Below are 12,274 nucleotides of genomic sequence, written 5' to 3' on the forward strand. Positions count from 1 at the left end.
TGCGATTTCCGTATATTTTGTGTGGTTGGTGATTAAGAAAAAAAGTTGTTTCAGCCCAAGTTCTCAGGAAGATTGATGACTTTCTTTAACAACATCAGTCATTACAGCGGCCGTCACCATGTGCGCCCTCAAATGCAGGGATTACATGTACACTCCAGGAGATACCCATGGGCTCAACGCATAGGGTGTATGACTAACCAGCCGTAAAAACCACAACAAAAACAAAGATGGCCTTGAAAAGGAAGACAGTCCCTTTTCTATTTCACTGGCAGTGGCGACAACAGCGAAGGAGCATGTGCGGCCTGGTGGACGAGGCTGACAGGGTAAGTGGTGTGGGTTGAAAGGGGCAGGGAGCACGGATGTCTGTGGGGACTGGGAGCCTGGCGTGGGGAAGAGAGAAGGGTGCACATCCAAAATAACATGGCAACGACCCAGAGGAGGCACTCAGGTGGTGAGAGATCATGGGCTGCTACTTGCAGATGCTGCAGGTGTGCTGGCCACCTGATTGGCCGAGCGCACTCCCCCACTCATGAAAGATGCAAAGACAAAGCCCTGTCACAGTTGGAGAGGATCATAAGGGTAGCCCGTTTCTGTAACTCAGCCATCAGAGCAGAGGCAGTAGCAGAGAAAACGCAGCTGCTTAACATGGTCTACACTTCACTGGGGTGGGGTGGGGTGGGACGGAAGCTGTGTGAAGCTTTCTCATGCACAAGAATACTTCCAGAATACCTTCAATGTGAAGCTAGTGGGGACATGTGTATAGATATTCGGCGGGGCGTTAATAGCTTACACTGGTGCAATATGTTTTTTGTAAAGTGTAGTCATCCTTTGGGTGGCACCAATGGACAATATTCTATTGCACGAGAGGACAAGTGTCTGTTGCATTGATGAGCATGTAGGTGGTGCAGTCATAGGCAATACACCATAGTTCTACTCAGATAGTAGCTCACAGGTTAAGTGCTTCCCTCTGACATGGGGAAAATCTGCCCATCTCAGCTCTTCGTAATTCTGAAGTCAGTAAACTGAATAACATTGAATTGGGTAATTATACAGCTGTTATTACAGTGCATAGGTGTGAACTGAATCCCGCATGCAGAAATATTAGATACCATTAACTAGAGTAATTTAAATATGTATTATAAGAAGTGCTATCTATAAAAAATGACTATTGCGGCCAATATGAGCCAGTTTTGCTGCAGAGGAGATAGGCGCCACCTGAAGGTATGCACTTCGTGGGATTGAAAAGTTGCATTAATCAAAGTAACTGAAACAAATTTCCGCTTTACGTACAGTCGGGGCTGGTTTCAAATTCAAACTTGCGACTGTTGGGTCCGTACCCAGCGGCTGTCCGGGCACGGATCTGGAAGACGTAGGTGCTGTCGGGCTTCAGACCATTGATGGTCACGTTGGTGCCCCGTGATCTTAAAATTGTGTAGCTGGTCTCCTGTTCCTGCTTTTGAGAAATAGAAAAGCATATTAATTTTTTTGTTTTAAATCTACTTTGCACATACATATGGTTGATGTTAGAATGTGTGGGTGTGTGTGAGAGAGAGTTTGAAGGCATGTTTCTCAGTGCCAATGGATGAGAGAGAGGAGCACTGGTGATTAATGGTGACGCCTGCGAGTTCTGTTTGCTGCCACATTTCCCCCCATGAGTAGCAATGAAACCATTAGAGAGGTTCCACTGCTCCTGCTTTCCGGGATCGACTATTCCGCCTGGCAAATGGCCCTGCATTCAGAACAGTTACACCACAGTTCATTTCACACTCGACTTGGCCAGCCAGCCAGCCAAGTGCCAACACATTTCTAACAAGCAGAAATACAAGTCCACTCCATCTTATAAACTGTTGCTGAAGCTTGGACTCGGTGAAACTTTGTTTTTGTTCCCTTTCCAAGTCAGGCCTGGCAGCGAACAGTGGGAAGCGAGGGCCAACTGCAGGCTGAACAGCGGCTACCGACCCATAACGTATGAGTGCCTCTGGTAGGCCAGTAAAAGCGACACTTAATGAACACACAGGAATAATCGGGGCAGACGGCTAGGCTTGTAACCATGTTTATTGTGCTGTGCAAATGAAGCTGGCTGGGCACGCACAAGCCCTTCTTATCCTTCTTCAGAAACGGGCCTTCTTTCCCTTTGGTACAGGAAATGCTTCTGTGCTCAAGACAAAGGGTGTCATGTTTTCATTAGGGTTATTTAACTTTAATATTCGCCAGGCGTAGAGGGGTTTTTCAAGGGCGCCCCCGTGGAAAGACTTTGCTGTATTACTTAATTATTTTTGTACTGGCTTTCACTTTGGGGTTCCGGCTATATGGGTTGTGCCAGACATGACTCGAGGGCATGCAGGCTTCGAATGAGCCACTTTCCCGCCCTGCGTTGTTTTCATGGCATACCCAAGGAGATACGCGATTTTGAAAACGCGTAACGCGTGTGTGATCACTGAATCGAGTTGCCTAGAATGGATTTGCGTCCTGATTAAGAGTTTGACTGTAAGTAAAAAAAATAGCTGGACATGTAATTACTGTCTGTTTTTCAGGCCACCACATTATGAGTTAGTTCCACAGAAAGAAATACTTTCAGCACTTCTATGGCGGCATTTCCCCCGGGAGCATGGACGAATTACCACCCACCTGCGGAATGGCCGCTAGTGGTAATTCCTCTCATCCCCAAAAATGCCCTGTGGATTTCCAAATGGCTCAGAATGTGGCAGCTTCCCAATCGTTATCTACAGCAGTATTGGTAAATCCATTTGGTGGTATTAACACTGCTTATACCGCCAAACCCACAACAAGGGCCTTGGGTCACCCGACCTTCCTGACGGTCATCACGCACACGCTTTTCACCTGCACCTTGACCCTGACCATTTCCAGCCTTCAGCCTCCCTCCACCATAGAAAGTGTGTGACCATCCCTTCCGGCCATCTGTTTGTAGACAGAGACCCAGAGAAGGCAAGCTAAGTGTGCACTGAAAGTGGGGTGCAACCGGGGCATGGTATGTGTGCTGAATGGTACATTCAGTTGACCGCGACCACTATACGTGTGACCCTCCATCCTATGACCTCCCCAGAAATGCTTTCCAAAAGTGTGTGTCACAAAAGTGCTTCCATATTTGGAGCTGTCTTTTGCCTTAGGCAGGTCAGCTGACACCAATCCTGGCTCTTCCACATCTTATAAAGGGGTCTGCTTTGTCCAGAGACTTCTAGATGACATTTGACACCCCTGGGAGGACTAAGTGCTTTATAAACAAAAACACATACATTAAACAATTTGGCATGTGACTACTGTAACTCATTGGTGCATGGTAGGTCGACTTTTGACAATTTGGTGTGTAAAATATGACTGTGCCAGTGATATGTGTAGGTAATTTTGTCAGCTGCTGTGGCATAGTGTCATCTCTAGGGCGGCCTACTGATTGCAATCCTAGCACGATCCAATGCATTGCTACAGAAGTGTAATCCGGCCTGGCTCCTCTTCACAAAAAGCTGATTCACAAAGATTTTCACTGGAGTAAATGAGGAGTTCCGGTCGGCATCTCAGGTGTGCACCCGTTGCTGCACCTCAAACGAGGGCCCATCTGGAGATGCCTGGAGCATATTGACATGCACACCTGTCAATTTGATCTACACAGATTTGCTCAAGGGCATCACCGAGAGGCTCCAGGCTTTTTCAGATTTGCTCCAGATTTAGGTTTTGTGACTAAAGTGAAAGGTAGCCGGTGCAAATCTGAGACAGACATCTCCTGATTTGCTCCAGTGCAAATCTTGGTGAACTAGGGCCAGAGAGCCCGACTAACAGTATGTTGTGATAAAGGATTCCCAGCCACAACCACTATGGAAGGAGGGGCTGGGCACAGATAAGAGCCAGAAAGATGGTCTAGAGATTTACAGTGTTGCAGAGCAACACAGGGCCTGCAAATGTCCGAATCCACGGATCAGCTTCATAGCCACCAGCCAAGCACAAGCACAAGCACCAGCACAAGGGTGAAATGAAATATAAGCTGAAGGGTGAAAGGAACTATAAGCACAAGAGTTAAATGATATATAACAGACATCATGGGCCTCATTACACTTTTGGTGGTATCCCGCTGGTAAATCCATCAGGATACCACCACACGGTTAATGCCATTATCCCACTTGATCTGCCGAAATGTGTATGGAATTCTCCATCCACACTAGCATACTTGTATTGAGGCCCATTGTTCTTTATAAGATCTTGCCATTATCCCCTACTGAACCTATTCTATCTAAAGTGCCCTGGTCTTGATGTTCATGTACTAAGCAACCAGTAAGACCATTCAGTTGGTTGAAAGCATCCAGATGGAAACTCAGCAAAATCCCAGGGTTGATGTTTTCGTGAATAGTAACGCTGTGTTTTATTCTTCTGAGGGTCACAAAATAAGAATGATTAATCTGGTCAATAGTATCAATGATTCGTTAAACACCCAAAGAAATTCAGGTTATAGTATGCACTAGATAGAGGATCAATATTGATATTCAGAAATCAATTGAAATGTGCCCTCCCATGATTTGTTTTAACATTGAAGTAATCTCCAGTTGAACCTTGGAGAACAGCAACAGATGTGTACATACAATGAAATTCACACCAACAAGGAATTCTCCAGTTTCTATCTGTGTTGCGGCATTTGACAGCACATATTCCTAACTACCTTTTCTATTAAGAGTGCAGTTAAGGTTCTGTTGTTACAATATGTCAACATTAGGCCTCTCAACTCTGAAGTGCAGTGATATAGTTCAGAGCTAGAGTGTGGGTTGCATGTAGTGAAGCCTAATATTGATACATTGTAACAATAGAACTTCACTTCATGAATCTGAAAAATCTTGATCTCTGAACTGATGCGATGAAAGTTCTATTCACTCCTTATCTTTTAAATATTTTTCTGTGAAATATTTTTTATGCTGATGAAAAGTAACACTTTAGAACGCGTGCGATCAAGCAACCCACATTTATATGGTAAAAACAAATCTGGATTTTAAGTAATTAGCTCTGGTTCCCATTCTAGACAATTGACTTGGCAGAATTATAGATTAGAGAATGCATAGTCAAGTTATTTAATTGTGGTCCCATGGCAATGCATGTGTGAAGTCGGGCATGCCATTGCTGGACAGGTGACCAATGCATACCTGTGGAGCTGTTTGCTGGTCCGTACTTGCCAACATGACCCCTTCCAATCTGTAGGTGCTTATCCAGTATTGTTTTTTTCTTTGAATTCTGGGACTTGTAATTTGAGTTTTATAATTGGAAAAGGTGGAACTACATGTCCCAGAATACAAAGAAAAATAGAGGACTGGATAAGCATCTACAGATTGGAATGGGTCAAGTTGGCAAGTGTGCTGGTGTGGTAACTTATAGAATCTCAGTTGCACTTATTGAGATCCTGCTACTCTGTCACATGTATACAGCAGTGGGCCATTTTAACTTGGTAATATGTGACCTTTTATAATTACATCCATCCTATTGTAAGGGAGGGCTCCCTGTGAAGCACACTTGTTCCTCTGGATGCTGGCATACTGCACAAATCCCAGTGGCCAACGTTCACATGAAGTGGGCCTCTTAAACACTGTTTACATCAGCATTGTTTGCAAGTCCTGGAATAGCTATCTCGCCAAGTGGCGGAATGTCAAGGAAACAGTGAGCACTAAAAGCACCAGAAATTAAAAACAGTATGACAGCAGAATTTTCCAGGCAGAACTTCCATCAAGCGCACAGCTTCATACATTTAAATGGGCTGCAAATGATTATGACTATAAACTTACAAGAACACCACAGATAAGTGACACATTCAATTTAGCAGAAACCACACGACAGCGTTATACTTTCGAACAAGGGATAGTTATTTATGGCTTTCCTCTTGCGTAACCAACTTTGCCTCACTTTGTCTAATTGTGCTGCTGCATAAATAAGATGCACAGAGAAGGCATATGCTGTGCAGTTATGTGTAGGCCTTCCTGGTGGGCCTATCGATTAATACCGACTAATGATAATAATATCTATTTCTTATATAGCTCTATACCCTTGGGTCTCAGAGAGTTGAAATAACAGATGACATTATTATCCCAAAATGTACTCAATTTATCCACCTTGGAAGGATGAAGTGACCTTACGGAGATTCGAACCTAACGCAGCAGGCTGTGCACAGATATCAGGGACAAGCGGGCTAGCGTTCAACTCAATGTGCTATACAACCGCGCTATCAGACTAGCAGTGGATCATCCTCTATGGATGCGGGCTGTAGTGCTAGCGGGCAGGTGGATACAGAAGAGATGCGTGCAGCTGTAGGCCACACACAACAGTAACTCATGCAGCACGTGGAATTATCACCATAATCGGTAGCTCGTCAAATGCAATACAAGCCTGGCGGTACAGCACGGAAATTAGGTGATGACGTGCAATCCGTTCCCTCACAAACCATCACAACCTTCGGAAGATGTTAGCGCGGCGCACACTGAAAAAAATGCGGGCAAAGGTAAGTGGTTCCATTTTTTTATGTGTAGGTTTTTAAAGTGAAAAGAACTACATTGTTTCTTTATGCCCATGTTTTATTTTCAGCCTCAATGTAGCCTTTTGAGTTTTTCAGTGTAAAAGTGAATACACTCATTTTGGGAGGTAGACAACACAGAGGTCCATGACAGTTTTATATAGATGGTCTTCTAGATAATACCAAGGAAGGGCGCCCTAAAAATATATCTGCGCTACGGGCATTATAGGGAATGGACTTGGACGTGAACTATTTGTTGTGCCGCAAAACCATGCTATCAACTAAGTCTTACTCTTTAAGTTTGACAATTCACAGTGGCACTTTTTGGGAGTTTGTGCTTGCTATGACCACCTTGTTGACCAGGATATATTCTCTCTCTCTCTCTCTCTCTCTCTCTCTCTCTCTCTCTCTCTCTCTCTCTCTCTCTCTCTCTCTCTCTCTTTCTCGCTCTCTCCCTCTCCCTCTTTCCCTCTCTCAGTCTTTCTCTCACTCTGTCTCTCTCTCTCACACACACACACACACACACACACGCACGCACGCACGCACGCACGCACGCACATACATTCTAGCACATCCCCCTAGTAATGCCAAGGAAATTCCCCCACTCTTTGATTAGTCACTATACAAAAACGGGTGACTTCTGTTGGATCATGAAAGATGTCACAAGAGGAAGAACAGCCCTTAGTCTCACTTTTCACCAAACACATCACAAGGCGGCCACATCTTTCTTTCCCCACCTTTTCATAGTACTTGATCTCGTAGTCCAAGATGATTCCGTTCGGATGCTCCGGCTCATGCCAAGACAGGGCAACACTGTTCCTGGAGGTCTTATCCTTCCTGATCATGGTGACGGGAGATGGAGCTGCAGAGGAAGGAGGAGAGCAACTTCAGTTTACGGCTTGACTTATGCTTGTCAAGGCACATAACAGCTTCTCGTATAAGAGCTTGAAAGCAGTCTTGGCCTTATGTCAAGTCACAGCAGCTGGGGTTTAGTGCCAGTACACATGCCTAGAAGCACGTTGCCCTGGCAGACAAACTAGCTGAGAACTTCTTCTTGCTGAAGCAGACCTGGTGGCAAGTGAGCATATGCTTTTGATCTGACAAGCTAATGTAAGCAATGGGGTGCAATTGATATAATAATAGAGAACAGTGCACTGGGGCTGTGATATTTATTTGTTAGACACAGGGAATATAACTGTAGCCAGAGACGAAACCGCTGCTCTTGAGAAGAAAATCACCTTGAGGCTACCGCTCCTTCGCCACTGATTGTGACCAAAGACAAATGTTACTTAGTAACTCATAAATGCTTACACAGAAACTTGCCCAAAAACCTCAAATCAAGTATTTATCCTTATCGTGCTGCTAGGATATGGAAATTCAATATGGTGAATGCCCTATTCTGCTCTTAAAGTAACCGCAGAACATCCAGAGGCAAAGGCTTTGCGATCGAAATACTGTTAGTTTGGAATAGACTCTACACACTATTGAACAATGAAGTAAATATCAGTAGATTTAAAAACAGCTAAATACCCACCTTTGCACTCAATACTGTATTATTTAGGGCTCTTGATAAAAATCGCTTCCTTTAAAACATTGAGTTGTACAATTTCCCGGCATAAGCACTTTAATGCTGGAGGGTTCTCAACACTATATAAAAACCTCAAAGCATTACATAACATTCTGGGTACAAATACAGTTCTCGGTTATCTAACATTCATTTTTATTTATTTATTTTACATTTTTAAAGCGCTCACAAAGCCCGCGGGGGATCGTGGTGCTGTTACAGGAATTGTTTGTTTTTTAGTTGCATCATTTTTTTTTTGTTTTAGTTGCATGCTTATAATGCGCTTAAACACCCAGAGGTTTCTACGCGGACCCGGGGATCGAACCTGTGTTGCTTTGTGTCAATTTGCTTTCAAGGCACTCACGTTGCCCCTGAGCTATCCTACCTGGACTGCTCACAGTAAGGGCGTTGCTAGGTCTGTAAAATTTCTTGGTCTACGCTAATGTCGGGACTGTCAGGACTCAAGGCTAGCTAGCCTTTTGGGTGTAGCCTGTGAGCTTCTATCCAGGACTACAACCAAAAGATCCGGGGCTATAGTTCCCTTAGAATCCCCAGCAACGCCAGCCAATTCTGCATACGGTGTGATTTCTTGGCTGAATTGGACTTATATAGCTCCATGCTACCATTCTTGTCCTTATAGTGTGGCCAACCTTTGATAACAGAGGCTGTTTAACAAGGTTCATCACAATGCAGAGTGTACTCACGCATAGCTTTTCCAGATAGCCTCAAGGTTGTTCTTGTGTACTGTATAAAGTTGTGATGTTCTACCTTTTCTATATTTACCTCATATAACTTTCTTGGTACTTTTCTTCCCCACAGTCTTCGTGTTCTGTAATAATACTGCACTCCTCCTTTTTGATACTATGTATCAGATGCCATAAGGTTTTAGCACCCTTTGGTGTCATCACATACAAATGACCTTGGGGCACATCTCGCACAGAGGTTATTCTGACAGAAATATATGGTCATTGCTAAATACAGCCATGTTTAACCTACCATAATAGAAACCCAAGAAATTCACTGAAAAACTTGAAGGGACATTATTGATAAAGCACCAAAGGGCAACACCACAGAAAATCACACAGCATGGTTTCTACAGCAACCTTAACTGCCATGGCCATGCACTGCTCATGCCACCACAATGTGTGCTAATTGACATGAAAAACAGACTTGTGAAAGTCAAGTTTCCTGTCCTTTTAGAATTTTGTTTCCGTTTTGAAACTTAAAAGAAGACCCAAATGCAGGTGAGTTACTCTTTGCTTAAATCATCGAGTATTTTCGTCATAATTAATCATGAACACACGTAACCTGCAAAAGCATTTTTCAGGTGACTGGTTTTCTGCTAAATTCCTCTCTAGTGTTTTCTTTGTGTAATTACTGTACACCATTTAAGAATTTCATTCTTGACCAATATACAACATCCACACTCCTTCACCTGTAAGGTGCTGCCAATCTGAGTGATTAGAGCGGGGGGGCTGTCGGCCAAGTCACTGGGTCTGACCTTTAAAATAAAACCAAATGGAGGCTGAGCACTAGCTTCTATGGGCTCCAAACAAAATAATGTCCTTTATACTCAACTGGCACTTATCACCTCCAACAGTCAAATGTGTAGGCAGGGGAGATGGCATGTATTATGTAACTGCAACCCATTGTTAAATAGACTTTCTTTTGCAAGTCCACAGTTTGGTCGACGGCTTTTGGTCGATTCGACCACTTACATATAGCAGGTGCAAGTGGATCTAGGTAACCTGGCCTAAGCCCTGCCCACCTGGTGCCTTCCTGTCTGCCACTCTTTTTCACCACTTAGCAAGTCCCGCCCAATTGGTGCCTTCCTGCTTGCCGCTCTCTTTCACCACTTAGCAAGCCCCGCCCACCTGGTGCCTTCCTGCTTCCCACTCGTTTTCACCACTTGGCAAGCCATGCCCACCTGGTGCCTTCCTGCTTGCCGCTCTGTTTCCCTACTTAAGAAGCCCTCCAGCTTCTTTTCCTTTGCAGATGGGAAGCAGGTGCAAGTGGATCTAGGTCACCTGGTCTAAGCCCCGCCCACCTGGTACCTTCCTGCCTGTTGCTCTTTTTCACCACTTAGCAAGCCTCACCCACCTGGTGCCTTCCTTCACCATCACTGTCTTGTGGCCAATGCTGGATTTGACTTTTATGGACTTCATTCATTCACGGTGTGTCACTCTTTCTCAACTCTAATGCTGGACTTCCTTTGTACTCATGGTGGCCCCGAATCATGCTGTTCCCATCTTCATATTGTATCCTGGTTTACAACATTATGTGTTACTACTGACTTCTGCAATTGTATTCACTCTCCACTCTTGCTTCTCCACTCTTTTTGACTGCTTACTCTCTTTTCTCTCCTCCTTTCCATTCTTCCATTTCCTATCTCCTCCCCTTACTTTCTTCTATGCACTTACTCTATCAGAATTGTCCCTGGACCTAATATGATAGCAACCTCGTCTGTTTCTCCACCCTCCCATTACTGTTTTTTTTTCCTCCCCACCATCCCTCCAGCACTATCTGAAATGTCGTCAGGCCTAGTATGATAGTCGCTTGTTTTGTTCCTCCCCTCCCTTTCTGCACCCCTCTCCCTCACCTTTTGTTTTTCTCTGGCTCTACCAGAAATGTTGCCAGGCCTAGTACGGTAGTCGCCTGTCTGTTTCCATTTCCTTCCCACTCTCCGCCTCCCTTCCTTATCTATGTATTAGCTCTTGCACTATCTGAAATGTCGTCAGGCCGAGTACGATAGTTAATTTCACATCCTTACTGTTCATGCCCTGTAAGAATGTGGTTGTATTTTCCCTTGTTCCCTCCCTTGCCTTGAAGCGCTTTGAAACACATTGTGTATAGGCGCTATATAAATAAACGATCATATCATATCATATCATATCATATATATTCTTGGAAAAAACTTCAGTTGCAGGGAAATCTACAGTGGTCATAGGCTGCTCAACAGGGGGCACGAAGGTAAGGTGGTTTTAGCTGAGTTTCAGGAGTTTTGTTGTGTTAAGTTCTCACCTTAACATCCCTGCAACTAACGTTTCTTCTTTCCTTTTCAAGGGTTTTGTTATTCCACAGATTTTTAGAATGCTCCCAGACCACTAGCATGGTCTTCGGCCATGGCTGCTGGGCACAGCCACTCTATATTTAAAAACATTTGCAACCCATCGCTCAAAGACGATCATCAATCACAAACTGATTGTGTCCTGTTTTGCCAGTGGTATTGTTATGTAAAAGGATAGCAGGCTTTGAGAACTCACAATGTTTTTAGTTAATGCCCTGTGTTATTAAATAATTTGCTGATGATCACGCACTTTGGGTAAGCAGTGTGCTACAAGCCCCTTGTTCTATGCACGGTCGCCTCTTGGTGACTGTTGTGATACATCGGACAACCGCAAATTACTGCATATAAGCAGCACATGAAAGGGAAAAAAATGAACAGCTACAAAAATAACATATGCCCTGGTACTTTTGCCCCCATTGCGAAAATCAAAATCTGGCACCCATAAATATATGCACATTAAGTGAACATATATCTTAAAGTGAAATATACAAATGTAGTGCAATAGACCTACTCCTTAGATGAAAGTGTGCAAGACAAAATAGCATCGGACTATAAGTATAACTTAATGAAAAGCAGAAAAATTCTGTCACTGAACAAAAACAACCGCAGCTGATATGTGATGTCATCAGTGATGTCATACAATGATGCCATGGGTGATGTCATCTATGATGTCCTAGGCATTAGTCTTAGCAGTGCATGGCAGTGACATTAGTTATGGTTGCACAGCTTACCATAACTGGCATATTACTTTTAATAGGTTTTTATTAGTGCAACTTAACCACATCATTCCTTTAACAAAGTTTTTTCAGTGAATTTCATAGGTTTTTATTAGTGCAATTTAACCATAACGCCCCTTTAACACAGTTTTCTCACTGCATTTATAAGTGAAAGTGTTCCATGATGTTACAACACACTATATATACATAATTAATAATTCCTCTTTTAACATGTGTGAAAGGACTATAAACCTCCTTTAACAAACATATTTTTTGCAGGGCATACTGATGTGTGTCATTTTCAGCAGTGCATGCTGGGCATACCAGACATGGTTCAATTGCCTATAGCATGAGGCTCAACCATGCCCCCGGCTCCATCAAATCACCCCCATTATCCACTGCACCTGCCTGAATCCTGGTCCAGTGTCCACTAT

At 43.8% G+C, this 12,274-nt stretch overlaps 1 protein-coding gene across 2 annotated transcripts in view; it reads right to left on the bottom strand.

Annotated features, from left to right (window-relative positions):
• Positions 1 to 12,274, bottom strand: part of EPHA3 (EPH receptor A3) — a 908,976-nt gene that overhangs the window by 300,500 nt on the left and 596,202 nt on the right. The window contains exons 6-7 of one of the 2 annotated variants that reach the window (XM_069637202.1): positions 7,231 to 7,355; positions 1,291 to 1,450 (exon numbers count right to left, since the gene is read on the bottom strand). In XM_069637202.1, the coding sequence (XP_069493303.1) occupies positions 1,291 to 1,450; positions 7,231 to 7,355 (285 nt within the window). Of the gene's footprint in view, positions 1 to 1,290; positions 1,454 to 7,230; positions 7,356 to 12,274 lie in introns of both variants that reach the window. The other variant, XM_069637201.1, reaches the window with a different exon arrangement.

The sequence above is a fragment of the Ambystoma mexicanum genome, chromosome 7p, assembly GCF_040938575.1.
Source record: "Ambystoma mexicanum isolate Mex_15411 chromosome 7p, UKY_AmexF1_1, whole genome shotgun sequence".
NCBI classification, from domain to species: Eukaryota; Metazoa; Chordata; class Amphibia; order Caudata; family Ambystomatidae; genus Ambystoma; species Ambystoma mexicanum.